Source organism: Emys orbicularis, chromosome 19, assembly GCF_028017835.1.
Source record: "Emys orbicularis isolate rEmyOrb1 chromosome 19, rEmyOrb1.hap1, whole genome shotgun sequence".
Classification (NCBI taxonomy): domain Eukaryota; kingdom Metazoa; phylum Chordata; order Testudines; family Emydidae; genus Emys; species Emys orbicularis.
The window spans coordinates 24,520,797-24,545,864 of NC_088701.1; the positions used below are offsets into that span (position 1 = coordinate 24,520,797).

Sequence of the window (25,068 nt, forward strand, 5' to 3'; positions counted from 1 at the left end):
ACCTTGGGGTAACTTCGCAAGCTTTAATTTGTAATTTTTTTCAAAATATCCAAGTAAAAACTATAAAAGTTTAAGATGCATTATGCTTTTATTTCTTGGTTTATCACTTTGAAAAGTACAGAACACTCCCATTTAGCCAGATGGCGTAGGGAACATCAGAACCTTGGAAATAACCAAGCATTCAGATAAAAGGAAGTGCTATTAACTAAAATAGGGCTATACTGTGGAATTGGATAACTAGACTTTTTGGATAACTGGAATTCAGATAACTGGAATTTATCCTGTATGTCATTTGAAAACATAACAGTGTTTTACTCAGTTCCTCTTTTCAATAAAATAGCAATAACTAGTATGGTTAAAGTGATAAAACAACTTTTCACTACACAATATCATCCTGGAGTCTGATCCTGCAGTCCTTATTTAAGCAAAACTCCCCTTATAGTCAATGAGAGCTTTGGTTGAACACTGGCTTCAAAAAATCAGGTTTTTAGCTGATTCCACACAACAGAATTAAACTCACTAAACATCTGTGCTTCAACAGCAAACATGTAGAGATGTTATATAATAATCATTCTCTTACATCAGCAGTGAATTTAGCCCAGTCTGTTAGAAAACATTGGTTTTGCTATCAGCTTTCATTTAAAATTCTTCATTATGGAAAAATAAAATCTAAATAGTTGCTTCAGTTTATTGTGTATCACCAAAAGCAGAAATAACTTTTGTATAAACAGATACAATACATATTTTAGGGGAATAAAAAAATAATTCAGAAGGCTGATGAAATATATGGAGATAACTGATGGAAGCTGTGATTTTTGTTAGTGTTTTTAAAAGCTTCTAATAAAAAATACAGTATAAATGTTTGTAAGGTTGAGACCTGTACCCCATGTTCACCACTTTTATATGGTTATGATATATTTTGAACAAAGTATGCCTTGTGAGGTATCATTTGAAAACTCATAATCTGCTGAATATTATTATCCTGTTGAAATGTGTGTAACATCACTGCATGTACAATTTTGAGATTTTGCTAAATGATTGTTACTGAAATATGTTGTAGTTCTAGGTAATACCCACAAACCAATTTATCTGAGACAAAGACACACTAGCATGGCAGCAACGTGCTTAAGGGCCATTACCGGCTTAATTGGGCATCGACCAGCGGGGGAGAAGTTATAAACAAGACATTTACATTTCATCCCAGAGATGGTTCGAATCTCACATATGCAGGGGACTGTCTGCCTACACCCCAGCAGGGAGGTAATCCTCAAAAAGAGGAGGAGGGTATAAAAATAAGAGACAATGACCGCCACATCACCCCTCTCTTCATTTAGGTATTAGCTTACAGTTTTATCTTTTTATTTCTTTTGTAACCAATTCTGACTTTTATGACTTATCACTTGAAATCTCTTAAAATGTATCTTTCTCTATTTAATAAACTTGTTTTATTGTTTTATCTAAACAAGTGTGTTTGGATTGAAGTGTTTGGGAATCTCTACTTAGGATAACAAGGCTGGTGCATAATCATTACCCAGTGTTGGAATGACAGACGTACTATGAGTTTACACTGTCCAGGAGAATACTGAGCAGCGTAAGACACACATTTCTGAGGAACAAGGCTGGGACTGGGGATATGCAGGTGTCTCCCTGTAAGTAATTTATGAGTGGCTAGTAATAGCACTTAATACTGTGTAGCTGGGAGCAAGTTACATGCAGGAGGCTGCGTGTGGGCAGAACCTGAAGTAGTTGTGCACCAGCAAAGCAGTGTAAGAGGCATCCCAGGTTAGAGAGTTAAGGGGGCACAGCTGTTTGGAAGTCCAGATTGTACCCTGGGGAATGTCACAAATATACTCACCGGTAAGACGGTCGCCGTGCTAAGATACCTCGGGTCTTCTGCGAAGAGCCTATGCTATCTGATGAATCCTGAGAATCCTCACTCTCTGACAAAGAAGATACCTAGAAAGCATATCCCATGTCACTGTGCTGTACACTACAAAAGTACCCAAGACAGTTCACATTTCTCAATTTAAATTTATACAAGACACAAGTGCATGGAGACTAAATACATGTAACAGACTACCAAAAAATTGCAAGAAACAGTATGTTCCAGATTTAGTGCTATCAAACATCTTTACTACAAGATGAGCAATTCTTAGAGACTGCCACAGTTAAGGAGCACAAACTAGGAAGTTATTTAACAGAAGCCAGAATACAATTACTTTAAAAACCTAAAGATGGGCATGAACCAAACTCCCTGATCCAAACTCCCCCAAACTCAGGGATGTTCAAAATCAACACCTGAAATGTGTGGCTTGGTTCTGTGTCTACTGAAGACTGTGCAAGAGACAGGCAGAAAAAGAAAAATCAAGTAATTCTCTGGAGTCTCCATGATAGCAGGCATTCCTTTATTTATGGGAAAATTTTTGTGAAGTCTATTGAACAAACAGACATCAGAATAGTCTATGTATAAACTCCTTTGCCATGAATTTTTCCTGAGATATAATTTCACTGCTATAAGTCTCAAGAAAGCAACAATAAAATGTCAAATATGCATCTTTATATATTCTCTGTCTCTCTACGTGCACGGAGCAGGTGAGCTGGGTGAACTACACTATGCAACAGCTCAAAGTGACAAGCACATCAGTGCAAGCCTTTTTAATGCTAAGCATTAATCTTCGATATCTGATTGGTTGCCTGCTTTATACATAAGTTGCAAAATAGATACAATATATTTTTAAAAAAGTTAAGGGAGGATAGGTCTGTCAATGACTATTAGCCAAGATGGTCAGGGATGCGATCCCATGGTAGGGTCAACCGTAACCCTTTGACTGCCAGAAGCCAGGTGTGGAAGACAGGGATGGATCACTGCAAAACTGCCCTATTCTGTACACTCTCCCTAAAGCTCTAATACTGGCTGCTGTCAGAGACAGGATACTGGGCTAGATAGACCATTGGCCTGATCCACATGGCTACCCTTATGTTCTTGTGTTCTTATGTAATCCTTACTCCAGCACCAGAAAGCAAATGTTAACTCACTACTACAAACAAGTTTATAGTGATCCACACAAGGATGCACCTTTATTAGTTCCTTACATCAATATATCCCAGGAAAAGGATTATAACATTAAAATCTGAAAACCTTCAATTACTTCACGCAAACTGTTCTATGCTGTAGAACCAATCAACCCAGGAAGCTACTAACAGCACTGTCAAACACGGAAAAATGCTTAAGGTTTTCATCAAAATACTATAACCTTAGGTCTGACTCCTGGAACTCAAGTTCAGAAGCAACATGAGGAGTATCCCACTCCTAGAACAGGGGGAAATTAGGGATATTACAAGAACTATATAGGCAACTAATGGCATAAGACCATAAGAACGGCGATACAGGGTCAGACCAAAGCTCCATCTAGCCTAGTATCCTGTCTTCCAACAGTGGCCAATGCCAGGTGCCCCAGAGGGAATGAACAGAACAGGTAATCATCAAGTGATCCATTCCCTGTTGCCCATTCCCAGCTTCTGGCAAACAGAGGCTAGGGACACCATCCCTGACCAATAGCCATTGATGGACCTATCCTCCATGAACTTATCTAGTTCATTTTTGAACCCTGTTACAGTCTTGGCCTTCACAACATCCTCTGGCAAGGAGTTCCACAGGTTGACTGTACATTGTGTGAAAAAATACTTCCTTTTGTTTGTTTTAAAGCTGCTGCCTATTGATTTCATTTGGTGACCTCTAGTTCTTGTGTTATGAGAAGGAGTAAATAACACTTCCTTATTTACTTTCTCCATACCAGTCATGATTTTATAGACCTCTATCATATACCCCCCGCCTTAATCTTCTCTTTTCCAAGCTGAAAAGTTACAGTCTTATTAACCTCTCCTCATATGGCAGCCGTTCCATACCCATTATCATTTTTGTTGCCCTTTTCTGAACCTTTTCCAATTCCAATATTTCTGTTTTGAGATGGGGTGACCACATCTGCACGCAGTATTCAAGATGTGGGCGTACCATGGATTTATATAGAGGCAATATGATATTTTCTGTCTTATTATCTATCCCTTTCTTAATGATTCCCAACTTTCTGTTCACTTGTTTGACTGCCGCTGCACATTGAGTGGATGTTTTCAGAGAAGTATCCACAATGACTCCAATATCTCTTTCTTGAGTGGTAACAGCTAATTTAGACCCCATCATTTTATATGTGTAGTTGGGATTATGTTTTCCAATGTGCATTACTTTGCATTTATCAACATTGAATTTCATCTGCCATTTTGTTGCCCAGTCACCCAGTTTTGTGAGATTTCTTTGTAGCTCTTCCCAGTCTGCTTGGGACTTAACTATCTTGAGTAGTTGTTTATCATCTGTAAATTTTACCACCTCACTGTTTACCCCTTTTTCCAGATCTTTTTTGAATATGTTGAATAGCACTGGGCCCAGTACAGACCCCTGGGGGACACCACTATTTACCTCTCTCCATTTTGAAAACTGACCATTTATTCCTACCCTTTGTTTTCTATCTTTTAACCAGTTACCAATCCATAAGAGGATCTTCCCTCTTATCTCATGACAGCTTACTTTGCTTAAGCCTTTGGTGAGGGACCTTGTCAAAGGCTTTCTGAAAATCTAAGTACACTACATCTACGGGATCCCCCTTGTCCACATGCTTGTTGACCCCCCTCAAAGAATTCTAGTAGACTGGTGAGGCATGATTTCCCTTTACAAAAAACATGTTGACTTTTCCACAACAAATTATGTTCATCTATGTGTCTGATAATTTTGTTCTTTACTATAGTTTCACCTAATTTACCTGGTACTGAAGTTAGGCTTACTGGCCTGTAATTGCCAGAATCGCCCTTGGAGCCTTTTTTTAAAATGGCATAATATTAGGTATCCTCCAGTCAACTGGTACAGACGATGATTTAAGCATTAGGTTACATCCCACAGTTAGTAGTTCTGCAATTTCATATTTGAGTTCCTTCAGAACTCTTGGGTGAATACTACCTGGTCCTGGTGACTTATTACTGTTTCGTTTTGTCAATTTGTTCCAAACCTCAATCTGGGACAGTTCCTCAGATTTGTCACCTAAAAAGAATGGCTCAGGTTTGGGAATCTCCCTCACATCCTCAGCCATGAAGACCGAAGCAAATAATTAATTTAATTGTTCTGCAATGGCCTTAACGTCCTTGAGTGCTCCTTAAGCATCTCAATCGTCCAGTGGCCCCACTGGGGTTGTTTAGCCGGCTTCCTGCTTCTGATGTACTTAAAATTTTTTTTGCTATTACTTTTAGAGTCTTTGGCTATCAGTTCTTCAAATTTTTGTTGTCCTTCCTAATTATATTTTTACACTTCACTTGCCAGAGTTTATGCTCTTTTCTATTTTCCTCACTAGGATTTAACTTCCACTTTTTAAAGGATGTTTTTTTGTCTCTCACTGCTTCTTTTACTCTGTTGTTTAGCCACAGTGGCACTTTTTTGGTTCTCTATGCTTATTTAAGTTGAGCCTCTATTATGGTGTCTTTAAAAAGTTTCCATGCAGCTTGCAGGGATTTCACTTTTGGTGCTGTACCTTTTAATTTCTGTTTCACTAACCTCCTCATTTTTGTGCAGTCCCCCTTTCTGAAATTAAATGCTACCTTGTTGGGCTGCTGTGGTGTTTTCCCCACCACAGGGATGTTAAATTTAATTATATTATGGTCACTATTACCAAGCGATCCAGCTATATTCACCTCTTGGACCAGATCCTGTGCTCCACTTAAGACTAAATCAAGAATTGCCTCTACGCTTGTGGGTTCCAGAACTAGCTGCTCCAAGAAGCAGTCATTTAAGGTGTCAAGAAACTTTATCTCTGCATCCTGTCCTGAGGTGACATGTACCCAGTCAATATGGGGATAGTTGAAATCCCCCATTATTATTGAGCTTTTCATTTTTATAGCCTCTCTAATCTCCCACAGTCACTATCACCATCCTGGTCAGGTGATCGGTAATGTATCCCTATTGCTATATTATTATTAGAGCATGGAATTACTATCCATAGAGATTCTATGCTACAGGTTAGTTCATTGAAATTTTTACTTCGTTTGATCTTATGCTTTCTTTCACATATAGCAGTGTTGGAGGAAGGCTATGTTATTGCTAAGGCTGCGAGTCTGTGACAGAGGTCACGGATTCCGTGACATCCGTGACTTCTGCAATGGCTGGTGCTGGCTCAGGGGCTGCCCAAGCCAGGCAGCTCCTGGCTAGCAGCAGCAGTTTGGGTGTGTGGGAGGGGGCTCATGGCTTGGGGCAGAAGGTGCAGGGGACGCTTACTTCAGGGTGGGGGGCTCCTTGGCACTCCCCCTGGCATGGCCCTGCAGCTCCTAGGCGTCCGATGGGGGAAGGGGGCTCCACGCGCTGCCTCCGCCTGCAGGCCCCGCCCCCACAGCTCCCATTGGCTGCGGTTCCCAGCCAATGGGAGCTGTACAGACGGCGCTTGTGGCGGGAGCAGCGTGGAGCCCCCGGCCCCTTGGACCCCTAGGAGCTGCAGGGCCATGCCAGGGATGCGGAGCCGGGTAGGGAGCTCCTGCCAGCCCTGCCAATCATCCCCCCCACCCCCCCAGCACCAGCGGTTGTCCAGAGCCGCACGCCACTGCCCAGCCCCTCCACCCCACGGGGTCCCAGGCCATGAGCTGCAGCCTGGCCACCTCCTCCAGCACAGGTGAGGTCCCGGGCCACCTCCCCCAGCACCTGCGGTGCCCCCGGAATGGCCCCTTCAGAGCACCAGTGGCCCCCCGCCCAAGTTTTAGTCATGGGTATTTTTAGTAAAAGTCATGGACAGGTCATAGGCTGTGACTAAAACGTAGCCTTAGTTATCGCTATCAACCAGAGCACGAATATTACAATGCTGGCAAAAGCTAGCGAGTTTTAGGAACAGGACACCAGAGGAAAAGGGAGACCCACCCTCACTTAAAGAAACATGGTTAAAGTGAGAATGGGAGAAGGAGCGCCATTTAAGAAAAAGGAGAGAGGAGGGTTTTAAAAGAAACTTCAAATAATAAAAATTTACTGTGTGGAGACTTGTATTTTGGTTGCTCAGAGTACTGTATTTATAATTAGAGTCAACTGAAGACAATGAACACATTTAAAGAAGCAGCAGCATATCATGGAAGAAATAGGCAAGAATATTTGTATAGACTACTCAAATGGATTTAACAGTTTTTATTTTATATGAGGTTTTTATCTATAATTTTCTTTTTATTCCATTTGTAGCCTTTTCCAGTTGGCAAGTGTCAATTTTTTCTCTGATGATCCCAATTAAACACAAGCAAACAAAGCTCCTTTATTTATACTTATCTCTGTACCAGCAACATAAGGTCAGCAAGAATGTGTATAGCTCTGGGGAAAATACTTTTTAGTTAGCTGTCACAGCAAAGGGGTTTGCTATCAACATTTAGAGAAAGTTGCTCATGTTTCTTTTGTCTCCCGAAGGCCATGAAGTTCACCGAAGTGCTTTATGAAGATAGCTAAATTTTCCATTCCCCCACACCTACTGTGTTTGTTAAAAGCAGATGGGGAAATTGAGGCACAAAACAATGAACTGACTTGTTCAAAATCAGTGAGTGAGCAGCAGATCCAGGTCTCATAGGGCAGGATTATGTCATATTCTGTACAGCAAAGAATATACTGTTGGCGCTCAACAAATAAGAACCACCACTCAGGTCTGCTGACTTGATCCACATCTTAACCCCTGGATTGTTTTGGTTCATTCCTAATTTGGATATTAAAGTACATGGGATGATGAACTGTTAGCAGTGCTTTCCTTCAAATAAGACATTAACCAGAGGTTCTTTCTGTCCATCTGTAGTGCAATGTAAAGACCTCGTGGCAATTTATGAAGAGTCAGAAATAAACCTGGTAATCTGGCCAATATTCCCCCAAATCTAGTCTGTGCCACACCTATTTATTGCCACTACACTATTTTTATTCTTATTATTTCAAGAAGTTTGGGATACCTCAAATATGAGGCTCTTATATATATATAATTATAATAATATAATTATAAAACACAGCTACATGTCAGGATATATATTATGCTAACTAGGACTATAACTATGTAACAATATAATTACATATACACTAATTGTCAAAACATCAAAAGCAACTAGTTCACACATTATTTTCGTTAATCAATTAGAAGCTTAAAAAATTATAAGGAGCACACAAAAGTAACTGATAAGTCATACATTTTTGCAAAAATCAATAAATAAAAAGTAGCTTGTGGACAGAGATCTTATATACGTAAAGTTTCAGCGCCAATCAAATCTTTATATATAAATTATAAAGCCCTAAAATAGGGTTTTAAAACGCAATCTTAACTCTAAGGGCACCTTTGAGCAATATAAAACATGAAATATCTAAATAGTGATTAAATAAAAATGATGTACCTAAAAATAAAAATTTTTAGGGCTTGGATTTACAAATTGGCTTCCTAGATGTCCTCCCTACATTAGAAAAATTCACACTTTACTAATGGTGCCAGCGAGGCTGCACTGTGGTAGGTTCAGATCAATCAGATAAGACTTCATAAGTCTTTTCACGTATGTTAAAAAACCCCTACTATGTAGTTACCTGCACTGTTTGCACCTGGGGTGAGTGGATTACAGAGGACTGAGCTGTCTGAATGACTCCCTGGACCTGTACTTGCTCTCCAGGAAGCTGTACAACTGTCAGCGGAGTAGGACCTCTTAGAGACATCTAAGACAAATACAAAGTTTATTAACAAAATCAGATGTATGCTTTGTAGCATGTAGTTAGAAAATGCAGATAAGCCTATGACAATTAGTGGGGAATGGGCATTAACAGAGGCTTGTTTTAAGTTGAGACATAAAATAGTCTTTAAAAATTAAATCTGTTTTTCGGATACACTGCTGTATATGAAAAAGTCTAAACCAGTCATTGACTTGCCTTCAGGTAGGGAGAAAACCAAATGCTTTAGCAATATGTGCGAAAAAAATATTGTGCCTCGTGTAGCAAAGCAGACTTTTCACCAATAACACTGAGCCCTCCACTGAGAATGATTTTTTTTATATATATAGCTTCATAATATATGCATGGCACTTTACAGATAACGACAAAGCCTCCCTCTGGGAGAGCTTATTGTTTAAGCTTTAATTCCATCATAATGGGTGTATTAAATTAAACAAGCAGAAGACAGATTGTATAATATGATGGGCACCCTCAATTCCCACTTAAATCTGCGGGTGTTGAGAAAAATCAGCACTTCACAAGAACAGACCTTAAATTAGATTAAATCAACAAGAGGGTGGGACAAAAGCTGAGTGGAGGGTCAGAGTGGATCAGAACAACAAGATAATGCAGGAGCATGGGTGAAGTAATGTGTGCATTTTGAGGGTATTTTTCTTATAAACAGGGGAAGGCTATGGCTCAATGGTGGACCAATTCAGGGAGGGATTCAACACATAGTGGGACAGTTAGACAGGCACCTCGGGGTGAGCAAAAAGAAATAACAGCCAAATAGAGGAGCCAAATTTTACAGGGCCTGGAAGGCAAGGAGGAGATAGAATTCAATGCAGAAGGCAAAAGAGAGCAGGATCTGAGCATGGTCAGGCAAAGTAGATTATTTTTGCAGCTGAATTATGGTCTGGAGACAAGTGAGAAGTCAGAGAAAGGAGTGTTGCTATATCAAGATGCAAGACTAACAAGGCCTGGACTAGGATATTACTGATGAGCATGAAGAAATTATGGATTCTGGAGAGAGAGTAGTGGAAAATCTGGCAGGATTAAGTAACATCTGCAACGTGGAGAGGAGAAAGAGAGAGAGGACTTGAAAATGACACCAATGTATACATATGGGACAGGGAAGGTGGCAGAGAAGTTGATGAAACTGGCTGCTACTGACAATGGCTGTCTCACTCTGATGAATTCCAGGAAAACAAACACAGTGCTGCTCAGTTTGCGGTCTGGTGAACTATACAGAACTCTTTAGCTAGAACTTAGATACCATGGAGGAGACAAACAAGCACTCATTCTTTATGGCAATTTGATTGCGTTATTCAGCATATATTTTAGAGTTTTATAGAATAATGTTTCTGACCTTTGTCAATATAAGATTTAAGACATCTGGTCTTCAATATATTATTAAAATCTCAGTTATTGCCATATCTTAAATCTAAGTTGAATAAGCAAAACCTAATTTTTATTAATGTGATCTCCTTATACAACAATTTTAAAATTTTGATAAGTTTATACTCATGACTTTGAACTCAAATGAGCCTTTGCACTTTTAAATTTACTAAAGCTGTACAAATAAGTGCAAAGTTAAATCACCAGTTTCCTCCCCTAAATTCTGCACTACTTATCTTAATCTGGAATAGAAGACATTTGTTTTAGAAAAGATGAATTATTAAAACCTAGATACAAAAATATTCATAAAAGTGCGATAGCTAAGTTCTTACATAATCAAAACTTACTTTGGTATCACAAATCAAACTGTGACTTTTTTGGCAACTCTATGCCAAATGAAAACAAATATTTTGTAGAATTAGACTGTAATCAAACAACAGGATGTTTGTTCATGTTCACTATCCAGTTATTGTTTCAAGCAATTCTGACTAAACTGTAGCTAAATTTCACATTAAAATCTGAACTCCCTACATGGGGCAAACTCCGGATCATCTAAAAAAGTACTATTTTGCAAAGCTCAGAAAAGGGACAGAAGGACAGTGAGAGCAGACATTCTCTAGGAAAACTCATTTTGCAGATGCAACAGTCTTAAAGTGGCCGCATCTTGAATGATTCGCTTTTGAGCTCTGAAAATGCAGTTGCCTCATTAAATGTTTTTCATCAAAACAAAGATAACAAACGTTTCTAAAGCATCAGTATGGGTTTTTGTCCCCAAATCAAGTGTTCTTTAGTAGAGTTCACTAGAGCTTGTTCACAGAAAAATCTCCAACCTATATGTTTTATTTTGTAAAATTAACTCATTTATTCAATTCCAGATGGCTTAAAAGAAAGAAAGTGAGCACCGACGACTGCTGTCAAAGGGAGCTGCAAATGCTCAGCTATTCCCATTTGTCAGGCTGCGTGAATGTTGCAAAGGATCTAAAATTTAACAAGAATGATGAGTTAAATGTTCTGCACTGTACTAATATCAGATACATTTAGATATTTTTAATCCAAGCCAAGATATTAATTTTGTGGGGGTCCATTAAAAAAACAAACTGTAAATTTCTCCCACCCCATTTCCTGGTTCTTATTCTCCCTGAACGTTTTATCAAACTGTAGAATATAGTTTGAACATAAAAAATTCTCTTAACGAGTTAAAAAAGTTTACCTGTTGAGCAATGTGAGAGAGATGAGCTGCCTGTAGTGGTGTACCTTGTATGGACGTTGTTTGTGGTGGTGTCGCTGAACTGTTACTGGTACTCTTGTGCACCTCTTCCATAATCAACTACAAGAAAACTAGGGAGTTAATTCAATTAACAATACTTTTCAAAATTGTAGGCTGGGATTTTCAAAGGAAGTTAGGTGCCCAACTTCCATCAACTTTCAATGGGCTTGGGGTGCCTAACTTCTTTATGACTATATGAAAATCCCAGACATAATTAATATTAGTACTTTGCACTTCTACACCACCTTTCATCAGAGGATAGCAAAGCACCCAAACATTCTTTAATTAAAAGATTCGCAATCCGCCTTTGACATAGTTAAGTGTTACTATCCCCTTTTTAGAAATGGGGGAACTGAAGCACAAACACATTAGCAACTTGCCCAAACCCACAGAGCGAATCAGTGGGAAAGCCAAGACCACCCGACAGTCCTGTCCCTTAGTGCTGTGCCACAGCCCAATAAATCCTCAACCACATGTTCTGAAATGGGTTAGCTCTGTCAATTCTAGGAGTTCAACTATTTTCACCACTGGTTCAGATGCACCCATTGTCAGTAAGGGTTAAATTTGCCTATAAAATTTCTACACTAAAGTTATCACCACTAAGCATGTGTATCAGTGTACTAAAAGAATAGTGTGCTCTAAATTAGTAATTAATAGAGATCAGATTCTAAAAACTGTTTATCCAAGGCACCAGCCAAAATGACCATAAAACATTTAAAATTAAATACATTGAATTTAAAATCCAACTGTTCCCTAAGTGTAAACAGCATAGCTAGTATTTAGACATTAAACATAAGTAGATGCAAGATTTCATAATTTTAAGACCCTATAAAATTAACCAGACCCTTACATTATAAAGTCAAGGTAACTTTTCTCAGATTTTCACTTTTTACATTTAATTATCTGACATCATTTTAAGGTTAAAGTCATAAATCAGGAGATTTAGTGTAATGTGAAATGCAGACACATTTAGGGTGAGGGGGTGGACTGGAATGAGACATTAAAAGAAGATCTGTAAGTGCTAAATATTTTGTCACACAAGGTTTGAAACAGTTGCAAGGACAGTTGCTATGAGACTGGAAATTACATTTCTCTCTGTGGAAATGTGAGTCATTGATTTTTCCCTACTGACATCAACCACAGCTCTTGCAGCTTGACATATACTCATAGGGCAAGAAGTCAATTTACATGAAGACTCAGGGGCTGATCTTGCCATCCTTACTTATGTGAGGAGTCACACTGAAGTCAAGAAGACTCCTCCTCAAGGAGGTTGCAAAATACGGTCTTGTAGTGAGAAAACTGGGAAGATTCATGATATAGTGAAATTGGAAGCTGTACCCCTCAAAATAAGGTATTAGGATTCTTTAAAATTTGTTGTAGTTTACCAACAAAACAGAGGTTTCACTTTAGAATGATGGGCCTGTGAGAGCTGTACACTGCTTCCAATATGTCCACTTTTTTTTAAAACCCCACGTAAACAGAATCACCCGACAGCATTAGCTAAGATTACCATGGTGTTGATGTTCCTACACAGTAGCTTTCCCTCCCCATAGCACCAGTAGCAGTGAGAGTCAGACTAGGAGCCAGATTGACATGCTACTCAATTTCACACTACCCTGCTTTCAAAAAACAAAAACAAAAACAGCTACTGTAGAGAAGGAAAGACAGGGTTTTAATCCCAGTGAATTTTCTTTCCTTGGCAGCTGTTGCTTTACAGTACTGAAAGATTTAAAAAATGAGACAGAATTGGTAACGGAAGTAATTTAAACAACATTAAACTTACAACAGTAAAGAAGAGTATTACTGAAAAATGTGGTATGCAGGTTTGTTTATTAGAGTCATACAATGCACACAAAAGAAAGCTGGTGAAAATCAACTACATTCTTACAAAGGAAACATGTATATTTTGTATTTTTGCCAACTAAGATATGACAAATATCACTGGTGAACAGGACACTGTCAAACTTAAATTTAATCAACTGCAAAAAAATAAAAAAGGAGTTTCTGATAGGACACCAGTCTCCAACTGATAGGACACAGTTCCTGTAGTTTTCAACCACATTTTCTTATTTTTAAAAATGTTTTTCTCTCCTGTTGCTGCATGAAAGAGTCACATTAAGACCAGGAGAAACTGACTGTAATTAAACAATGAAACTGATTAAACAGAAAACCACTCTCAAATAAACACAGTAAATAAAGAGATGTGAAGCACTTATGTCATCCAATGAATAAGTAAGGAAGTACATGCTATCCAGCATTGCACAATTAAGTGAGCAAGACATTTTACATGCTTCTGTTTTTCAAAAGTAACCTACTTAACTGGAAAAGTATGTATTGTCTATTGGAGGCATGCTAACGTTTTATACATAGTGATTTCTATCTATTCAGCTTTCAGGAAGACACTGTCAGAGGTGAGAAAAAGTTCAAGTTAATCTCTGATGACACAACTTCTCAACCAAAGAGAGATCAGTGTACTGAATACGGAAAATTGGTAAGTACTTCAGTTTTTAACAGCACTGCACTGACTGCTTGCAACAACAACAAAACATGTTTAGTTGAAGCCAAAGTACATACTTTTGCGATGAAGAAAAGTTTTTTATGGCACAGGGAGAGCTGAAAATAGGCAGTTCAGAATCGTTGCAGAGTTCTCATTAGTCAGAGGACGAGGGTCTCCCAATACTCCAAATTTATTTATTATTTCTATAGCACTGTAGGCGGGAATGGTGTTTTACAGAAAAATTAAAAACCACACATACCAGCCGGAAGGACCTTTGCAGTCTAAATGTAAGGACTCAGCATTCTAAGCACTGTGCTGAATATATTTGCTTTGAAAGGCCAGTCTTTTAAACTGATTTCTAACAGTTTGACAATCTTCACATAGGCCAGTCATATCACTAAAAAAAAAAAACTATTCTGCTCTCAAACACTGTTTCATTTTCAGCATAGATGGTGCTTTACAGCTGACTGTAGGCAGGTTTAATTTATTATCCTGAACCTGAGGATCACAAATAATCATTCCATTCAACTAACCAGATTCCTCAGTTTGAATTACCATTCAGCAAAATCTGAAATTTCCTTCGAACTTTGAGTTGTAGTAAGGAGACTAGCACACGAATTAAAAAATAAACTAGAATATGGCCCTTACAGAAAAATGATCTCTAGTCTCAAATTTTAAAAAGGTAGCCTATTTATTGAACGTTAAAATACTAAGTTGTTGCACGTGTACAGTTAAGATACTGTGCATATACAGTAGCTATTTTCCCAATATGTTTATCTTGCTATTAATTCACAGACAACGTAAAATTTCTGACAGAAACGTAGAAAAGATACATCCTTGAAAAGATGTTGTGTGTTAATTAGCTGTAATTAAACAGACGGATTCTACTGACATCAAATCATAAGTCACAGGGACAGCAATTTAGCAGGACACCAATTCAAGTCTTTTTGTTCTGTTGTGGGTGTATCTCCAACACAAGAACCAACCTTTCTGCTGTGAGAAAAACTCTCAGAGCTCAATCCTGAAAGAAGAAAGTTAAGGTTGCTCAGCAGCTCTCTAGTGCTCAACACTTTGAATAATCAGGTCCTTAACAGGCATAGTCAAAAGTCAAGAAATTAAACGCTCAAAAAAACCTCTCCCAAACCTTGACAACTCCAGTAAACTATGCTATTCCTCTGAAAACATTTTATTCTACCTGACAACAAAGTCCACAGGATCACTGGAGAAAATTAAAGCCTTTTTAAAACAAATATCTCATTATGCTAATATACCAATAGCGGGCACCAAACTTTTCTTTAGAGACCTACTTGTTATTAATTCCCAGAAATCTATAACATGAAGTACGCTATTTACTGTCATTAAGAAAGTGTTTAGCAATCCCTCAACAAGTCAGAATAATGTGTCTAAGGCAGAGAAACTGCTTTCCTAGTTATAGTCTTTTTAACTTATCAATTACACAGAAGACATTGATCAGGAAAACAGATTAGTAGATTGTAACACAAGAAGGGACCTTTATGATCCTCTTCTGACCTCCTGTATAACACTCGCCACATAATTTCACTGAGTGATCCTGGATTATAACTTCTACAACCTCAGAGTCCATGGGTAAGCGGCAACAAACCTGACAAACCAAGAGCAGCGTCATCGGGATCAATGTTCCAAAAAGTTTAATCATTTTGGTAAGGTAATTGGGGAGTCAAGTTAGAAACATGGCATGAGAATGTTAATATATCTTTCAGCAATACCGAAAAGGCCTTTGCACTGCACCTAGATGACAACTGGGGCAGATGAATAGATAGATTTCCAAATATTTGCTCACACTCTTAGCCCCACAAATCAAAAGATAAAGCATGCCCATTAAAGTGTACATTCTATGTGTATTCTAAAGTTAATGTATACATTTTGATATATGCATTTATATATTGAAATTTATTTTACATGATTTGTGGGGGGGGGTTAAAACAAAAGTAAGGATAGTCTTGTGATTAAGGCGCTAGACTGGAACTCAGGAGATCTGGGTTCAATTTCCACTATGTTGCAGACTGTCTGCGTGCCTTGGGCAAGTTACTTTGCCTGCTGCAACTCCCCATCTGTAGAATGGGGATAAATATTACTTCCTTTCTTCTACCTTTTGTCTGTCCTGTCTGTTTAGACCAGGGGTCGGCAACCTTTCAGAAGTGGTGAACCTAGTCTTCATTTATTCACTCTGATTTAAGGTTTTGCGCGCCAGTAATACATGTTAACGTTTTTAGAAGGTCTCTTTCTATAAGTCTATAATATATAATTAAACTATTGTTGTATGTAAAGTAAATAAGGTTTTTAAAATGTTTAAGAAGCTTCCTTTAAAATTAAATTAAATGCAGAGCCCCCCGGACCGGTGGCCAGGACCCGGGCAGTGTGAGTGCCACTGAAAATCAGCTCGCGTGCCGCCTTCGGCACGTGTGCCATAGGTTGCCTACCCCTGGTTTAGACTGTAACTTCTTTGGGGAAGGGACTGTCTCCTACCACATGTTTGTAAAGTGCCTGTAACAAGTGTCAAATGAGGCTGCAAGGCACTACCATAATGTCAATAATTAAGGAAATTGAAAAGGTATATTTTAAAGCAAAGAGGCATAAAGCATTACTTTTATAGGTGATAAAGAACAAGGGAAAAAAAGCTTTGTTTTGCTCTTCTGCTCTTTTAAAATGTAAGGCACATGCGAAGTCACTCTACATAAACAATTCAAGTAATTCAAGTATATGAACTACAAATAAATAAGGTACTTTATGCAGTTTTAACTTTTACAAAATTAAATTGAAGATATGTAAAGAAAGTTTTAGGGAAACAGATTCCTGAAGTCCCAGCCGTAAGCTTGACAGACAACTTTTTCATAAGCAAAGGCAGTTAATCAAAGTCTTATTTTTTTGCACGTTAGGTGCTTCTAGAAAGCGGGCATCCAACAGACAGTGACAGGTACTTGAACCCAAAAGAAGGCTGATCTACAGTTTCCTTGAAATCAGTAAAAGATAAATGCGATATGACAGGATATCCTTGCAAATGCAAGCCAGGAAGTAGGAGAGGAGTCTTCAATTAATTATCATTTATTTGTATTACAGTAGTGGCTAGGGGTATCAGGTATGGTTCATGGACATATTGTGCAAAAACAACAAGGAGTCTGGTGGCACCTTAAAGACTAACAGATTTATTTGGGCATAAGCTTTCGTGGGTAAATCACCACTTCTTCAGATGCAGTTTTACCCATGAAAGCTTATGCCCAAATAAATCTGTTAGTCTTTAAGGTGCCACCAGACTCCTTGTTGTTTTTGTGGATACAGACTAACACGGCTACCCCCTGATACTGGACATATTGTGCTAGGTGCTGTATAAACACACAACAGAGACAGTTTCTGCCCTAAGGAGCTTACAGATCTAAGCAGAAGATGAGAGAGAACAGATGAATGAAACAGACAGGTGGAACACAAGAAAACAACGAGACAACCAAAACCTCTGGGGACCACTCACTGAGAACAGCATCTTCAAGGCAATAATAAAAGAACCAAGGCCATAATCAAGGTATTGTCAAGTTTGGGGCAAGAAGTAAATTGCACAAACCACAAAGGGGTAATTTTCCTTATCTCTAAATAGTAGTCCACCACATGTGTCTGAAAGCAACAGGAATTCTGGTTTAGAGAAACAAGAAATATTGCTCTAGACACTGACCAATTCTTCTAGAGATGTTTAGGTGGGCCCAGAAAGAGCTATATTAGGATTTTAAGATTCCTTGATACTTAATTTCCCTTATTAGTCATCTACAGACCTACATTTGTTAAGGCTTATCCACAAAAAAGGTTATGTTACATTGAGCATAAAGGACTCACATTTAAAAGAACAGAGTATTAACAAGTGCCCCCACCCTTCAACCTGGTGTTAACAACATACAGAGAAAGCATACTGAAAACTAAATACTGAATAACTGAACTTTTAATTACTATTGAATTATTATTAGACAACAAAAGTTATGTAATTACTTTGACATCAAATAATTCATATAAATCAGTAAATAATATGGGTAGGAACTGGTCCCACACAATTAATTTAGACACTAATTGATTGGTTCTTCTTGGTTATGCTCTTAATGTAACTGATCTCCAAAGTATGAGACTCCAATTCTCCCTGTTATAATCTTCCAAGTAAATAATGTATAATTAATACTTTCAGACGAGGACATTGGGGTTTCAGAAAGGATATTCTCCCTAAAAGGCTCAGTGCGGGCCTGCATTGTATGAAAGTGGAGTTAACATGGTGAGGATACTGGGAATGTGTCGACATGCTGGCCTCTGGCCGGCATCCTGAAGTAACACGTAGGAAGAGCATCAGTGAAATTAAGGCATGTACATCAGATGTGTCTGACGACTGAAGACATCGTGGGGAGATATGGGTCCTGTGTGTGTTGGGCCCAGCAAAGGCCTGCGCTGAGGAGTAATATGGAGTCACTCCTGGCTAGTGCAAGGGAGGAATATGGACACATGTTGTGCCCAGTGAGTCTGCACTAGGGCAACATGAGGCCACCACAAGGTGGGTGCGAAGAGTATTCTGGAAAAATGGGCCGCGCAAGCTTGTGTTGCAGATGTGGGGCCCTGTCAGGCAGGGATACAGGAAACTTGTGCGATATGGTTGGTGTGAGTATATGCTGGGCCCCAAAAGGGCTGGTGTGAGATGATGCAGGGTGTGGGTGAGGTGTGGGCAGCACATTCGTACATTATGGGTAACGCAAGATGCCGGGATGGGATACAGGGTGTGTGAGAGACGTGGGCAGCGCATATGTGCACTATGGTGACACAGTGCTTATGAGGGTGGAGCGAGGGGATACAGGGCGTGAGTGACACACGAGCAATACATGTGTATATTATGGGCAATTCAGGGCATTACAAAGCTGGTGTGAGGGGACGCGGGGCTTGAGATGAGCGATGCGTACCTATGTTATGGGCAATTCAGGGCATCACAAAGCTGGTGTGTGGACGCAGGGCGTGAGGTGAGCGATGCGTACCTACGTTATAGGCAATACAGGGCATTACAAAGCTGGTGTGTGGACGCAGGGCGTGAGGTGAGCGATGCGTACCTACGTTATAGGCAATACAGGGCATCACAAAGCTGGTGTGTGGACGCAGGGCGTGAGGTGAGCGATGCGTACCTATGTTATAGGCAATTCAGGGCATCACAAAGCTGGTGTGAGGGGACGCAGGGCATGAGGTGAGCGATGCGTACCTATGTTATAGGCAATTCAGGGCATTACAAAGCTGGTGTGAGGTGAGCGATGCGTACCTACGTTATAGGCAATACAGGGCATCACAAAGCTGGTGTGAGGGGACGCAGGGCGTGAGGTGAGCGATGCGTACCTACGTTATAGGCAATACAGGGCATCACAAAGCTGGTGTGTGTGGACGCAGGACGTGAGGTGAGCGATGCGTACCTATGTTATAGGCAATACAGGGCATTACAAAGCTGGTGTGAGGTGAGCGATGCGTACCTATGTTATAGGCAATTCAGGGCATTACAAAGCTGGTGTGAGGTGAGCGATGCGTACCTATGTTATAGGCAATACAGGGCATCACAAAGCTGATGTGAGGGGACGCAGGGCGTGAGGTGAGCGATGCGTACCTATGTTATAGGCAATACTGGGCATCACAAAGCTGGTGTGTGTGGACGCAGGACATGAGGTGAGCGATGCGTACCTATGTTATAGGCAATACAGGGCATCACAAAGCTGGTGTGTGGACGCAGGGCATGAGGTGAGCAATGCGTACCTATGTTATAGGCAATTCAGGGCATCACAAAGCTGGTGTGTGTGGACGCAGGACATGAGGTGAGCGATGCGTACCTATGTTATAGGCAATACAGGGCATCACAAAGCTGGTGTGTGGACGCAGGGCATGAGGTGAGCAATGCGTACCTATGTTATAGGCAATTCAGGGCATCACAAAGCTGGTGTGTGTGGACGCAGGACGTGAGGTGAGCGATGCGTACCTATGTTATAGGCAATACAGGGCATCACAAAGCTGGTGTGTGTGGACGCAGGGCATGACAACTGTACGTTGAGGTGACACGGGGCCCCCTAGGGTAGGGTGACCAGACAGCAAGTGTGAAAGATCGGGACGGGGGTGGGGGAAAATTGGCACCTATATAAGAAAAAGCCCCAAATATCAGGACTGTCCCTATAAAATCGGGACACCTGGTCCGTCCCCCTACCCTAGGGGCAGGCCTGAGGGGATGCGGGCGCGGACAAGGCACGCCCTGCTGTGCTGTTGGGGACATGGGGGCCGAGCTGGGCACGAGGGGTATATGACGGGAGTGAGCCGTGGGGGGCTTGTGGGCTCCGGGGCCGCGCGAAGGGGCCACGGGCGAGGCCCCGCGGGGCGGCATGTGAGGGGAGACAGGGCGGGGGCTGAGCAACGAGTCCAGCGCGGCGAGGAGGGGGGAGGGGGCCGAGCACCTGCCTCGCCCACGCCCCCAGGGGAGGGGACCTGTGCGAGCCTCAGGCTCCCCTCCCCCAACCCCTGGGCGCGAGGCTGTCGCGCGCTCGCTCAGCCGCTGAGTCCATCGCGTCCGCGTCGCCTAGTTAGTCCCTTCCCCCCCCTCGCGCTCCTTGATTCGATCGCGTCCGCCGCCCTTCCCGCTCGCGCTCTGATTGAGTCGTTGGCGGTCGCGTCCGCTCTTACCTCAGAGGCCCAGAGGCCGCGCCGCCCTCCTCGCACCGCGAGAACCCAGCCGCCGCTCTTGCCGCTGTCTCCGCCTCAGGAAACCGGCGCCGCCGGCATTGTAAACACAGCAGGCCCGGCCGGGACGCTCGAGGTGGGCGGGCTGCAACCATAGAGTCAACCGGAGGCCTGGGCTAGAAATTCCGACTATAGAGTTCCCCGCCTAGAGCGCCTTTCAGGGCATCCCTAAGGACGCACTATAGATTTCCGGAGGTCTAAGTGACGTCGACGTCCCTCCGAGTCCTCCTCAACCGCCCACAGACTCTTCCCGCCGAGTTGGGGGCAGGCCACGCTAGAGCGCGGTACAGAGGGTTATGGGACTGCTAGGTTAGAGCATCGGCCAAGCAGCCGCCATCTTTGTGCCTAGGGAGGGAAAATCCCCCGTTGCGCCACAGGGCCACGCTACAGCCCTCAGACGCCTGGCGTGGCGCATAGCATGGGGACAGGGCATCACCACACCCGTCCTGGCAAGGAACAGCGCCCTGGTAGCCATCGTCGCAGCTCGGGGTGCTGTTCATGGGTCAGCCGTTGAGTCGTCGCAGCGTCATCGACCGCCTGCCAGAGTATAGTGCTGAGGGGCTGCGTAATGGCCTCAGACCAACCCTGCTCCCCATGGCATGAAACTCACTGCAGCAATAGTGGGCATTGCTTCCGCACAGAAGTGGCACAACTCAAAGCATGTCTCTCACCCACAGAAGTTGGTCCAATAAAACATGACCTCGTCCACCTTGTCTTTCTAATACAGTAGAACCTCAGTTATGAACACTAGCATTATGAACTGACCGGTCAACCACACACCTCATTTGGCACCAGAAGTACACAATCAGGCACCAGCCACACCACCCTCCTCCGCCCAAAAGCAAATACTATACAGCACAGTACTGTGTTCAATTCAAGTAGGTGGGGCACAAAAAAAGAATTGACAAGGTAAGGAAAAACTGTGTTTGTTTCATTTAAATTAAGATGGTTAAAAGCATTTTTCTTCTGCATCGTAAAGTATCAAAGCTCAATGGTCAATGTTCCGTTGCAAACTTTTGAAAAAGTTATGAACAACCTCAATTTTCAAGGGGTTAATAACTATGAGGTCTTATTGCACCCTGGGACAAACATATCCTGAACCTGCAGATGTTCAAAACATTGCCATTCCACAGCGAGAGAAAGTTGTGGGACTTCATGGCATCTGACACCTCATTCAGGCTGCATGAGAACATCAGGCACTCTAGAGAAGTGTAGTTGTAGTCAAATAACTGTTTTGGAGTCCTGATACGATACCTATTGCACTGTTCCCTTGAGCTCCCTGCACCTGTCGTCTTTTGTGTAGAGTGGAAGCTGGTTGGGGTAGTGAGCATCATTTTATTGTGTGTGGTGTAGTACAATAGGGTACCAGTTTATGATTGGAGCCTGTAGGTATTACAGTATAATCAAAAACAGGACATTGGTTCCCCAAGAGAAGATTCTCCAAGCAGTCTCTCTCCCCACCCTGTTCCTTCCCACAGAGTAAACTGCTAGATCCTCAAGACCTCCTTCACCTTGAGATTAAATTTGTTTGCTATAAAAACAATTTCCAGACTCCAACCAGATAAGTAAACTACGAGCATAGAGGTACTGAAAGAAAGACCATCCAAACAATACTGCGAAACAGACAGATGGAACCCAAGCAATGTTCTAACCCACCTGTCTACTGTAATTCCAGAATTTCCCAATCAGCATAGAGAGATATAATCAGCAAGGTGTTAATAATAAAAAGGCTCTACTTGAAGAACAAAATAAAGCCAGTCGATAATCAAAAGAAAAGCTCCCTCCAGGAGAAAAAAAATAACTACACATTTTCCTACTAAATTGTTTAATGTTGCTGTGCTCTGTTAAACAGCTGCTGATTTCTACCACAAAGGTTCAATTTCAGTGGTTGGCAAAGCAATTCTTTTTTATGTACTTACGTTGACAAATGTTTTCTTTCAAAATGTCACAGCACTATTCAGCATTTTGGTGGTAGAAGAGACTCCAAAACCCCAGCTTTTGCTCTAGCCTGATTTGTAAGTCTGTCATCAGTGGAAATTAGTTATTTTCTTTACAACATACCTCTATTATAGCTTTTTATATACATTTTAATATCAATTTGATAAAACTACCTCTTATAAAGATTAAACCAGTGGCTCTCAACCTTTCCAGACTACTGTACCCCTTTCAAGAGTCTGATTTGTCTTAGGTACCCCCAAGTTTTACCTCACTTTAAAACTTACAAAATTAGACATAAAAATACAAGTGTCACAGCACACTATTACCAAAAAATTGCTTTTTCATTTTTACCATATAATTATAAAATAAATCAATTAAAATGTAAATACATTTCAATTGATAGTATACAGAGCCATATAAACAAATAATTGTCTATGAAATTTTAGTTTGTACTTACTTCTCTAGTGCTTTTTATGTAGCCTGTTGTAAAACTAGGCAAATATCTAGATGAGTTGATGTACTCCCTGGAAGACCTCTGAGTACCCTCAGGGGTACACAATACCCCTGGTTTGAGAACCACTGGATTAAACCACTGTGACACAACAACAATCTTTAATATCACAAGCATGGTTAATTGCAATTCGTTAGTAATGATGTAGTGTCTCAATAAGAGAAAGTGGAAAGCCAATGCAATGATGACAATGTTAACATGTTACTTAACAGATGGCGTCTGCAACAATGCTTTCTGATGGTTCTCAAAATTTGCCCCTTCCTTACAGCTGATGCCTTGCTAGCATAAAGTTGCAATATTGTTCTTTAGTTCTAGGTTTGCATAAAGGTCAACTAATGCACTGTAGGCAGTGCAAACAGATTGCACAAGAACATGAAAAAGCCTACGCAACTCGCCTAACAGGTTGCTGAAAGAAAAACCTCCAGTAGCGAGAAATAATTATTTAAATATAACACCAAATAATTACAATTGACTTTGTCCGGAGACCTTCTGTACAGCGTGATCCCTTTGCATTTCATATACAAGAAATCACTCATACCAAAACAAAAAGAAAAGCATTTAATTTTATTTTGCAGCTGAAATATGAAAAAAGGAATCAGACGTGCCAATCAGACATTAATAAAGCAAAACATCAAATATTGCCACAAAATTATTATACTTAATTTAATGGTGGTTAACACCTAATCCATCAGAATTTAAATACAGTAACAAACTAATACCAGAAAATATATTTCCTTTAAATATATGTATGTCTGTAATACAATGATGTGCAATTATAAGCAATTCTTGTTAGACAGACCTTTTTTTTTTTTTTAAACACTATTATTGTTTCAATACAGTTTAAAATAGAGGAAGTTACATCACTGAAAATAGACCTGGGTTTCTATTTAGCCTCATTGCATAGTAAAGGTGGCTTTAGATTAAGAGCAGAGATCAAACATGTAAATGTAACAATACTATCTTTTTGCTAACATTCTTATTCTAAGATTGAAAAACACATACAGATTGCTACCTTTTTTGTCTGCATAAATAATCTCAAAGAAAAATTAATAAAAGTTGCAAGTGGTGGTTAGTACAGTACATTGTGAGTAACATTCCCTTTCTGTTCACAGTGATTCTTTCACAGCTATGTTTAGGGTCCCAATCACAGAGTTTAGCTATTTACTGTAATGGAAGCAGTGTCAAGCTTGATCCACATATAATTGAAGTCAGGAGGAGTCTTTCCACTGACTTCAATGAGTGTTGGAGCAGGTCCACAAAGGCTAGCATATAATTACATTGAATAGAATGTAAATACTTTTCAGTTTGTGTGTACATAAGCCGCACACCCTCCACAGCTGCCAGCAACACACAGATCAAGTGTTCCGATAACAAAATGGTAACTATGACAAAGCTCATGATCTGATGTCATCAGAACCTTGAGGCATGTCACCCTTTACCCTTTTTCCTGTGTTATGTTTTTAATATTTACATTAGTTGGATATGTTTTATCTTTATTATATATTAAAAGTTTAACAGGAATTGACTTTTAAAATCAATCCCTTCCCAGTTATTTTCTTTTTTATATTCTTTATCATTCTTGTTAAATTTGGGATTTAAACAAAAGATTAAAATATTTCATTTGCATTTCACTTGTTAGTTCTGAAGCTCAGATGCTAAGACTAATCACTCATTTTTTTCAGTTAGTTTCTAGTAGTAAATTTTACTTTCCTGCACTAACATTATGCTGTGTTGTGTTACAAATAATGGAAAGGAATTTTTTTTAATTGTTAGTTTAATTTTAAAATATAACAAATATTTTTACTGGATATAGGTTTTACAGAAGCTATTTCTTCACTTCCAAAACTCTAAATTTGGGGACAAATTTGACATGACATTGACCCTTTAAATTAAAATATTGTACAGAAAGTCCTTTTTGCCTTAATGTGTACAAAATTGTTTGTAAAAGGTTTGCTATTAAAGGAACAAAACACATGGGT

At 40.3% G+C, this 25,068-nt stretch overlaps 1 protein-coding gene across 4 annotated transcripts in view; it reads right to left on the minus strand.

Annotated features, from left to right (window-relative positions):
- Positions 1 to 20,735, minus strand: part of ATF1 (activating transcription factor 1) — a 34,828-nt gene extending 14,093 nt beyond the window's left edge. For 2 of the 4 annotated variants that reach the window (XR_010562280.1, XM_065419059.1), the window contains exons 1-4: positions 20,584 to 20,735; positions 11,334 to 11,450; positions 8,609 to 8,734; positions 1,856 to 1,956 (exon numbers count right to left, since the gene is read on the minus strand). Coding sequence is in view for 3 of the 4 variants with exons in the window: in XM_065419059.1 (XP_065275131.1) it covers positions 1,856 to 1,956; positions 8,609 to 8,734; positions 11,334 to 11,444 (338 nt within the window). In the remaining variant the exon portion in view is untranslated. Of the gene's footprint in view, positions 1 to 1,855; positions 1,957 to 8,608; positions 8,735 to 11,333; positions 11,462 to 20,583 lie in introns of all 4 variants that reach the window. The other 2 variants (XM_065419060.1, XM_065419061.1) reach the window with 2 other exon arrangements.
- Positions 20,736 to 25,068: the final 4,333 nt, after the last annotated feature.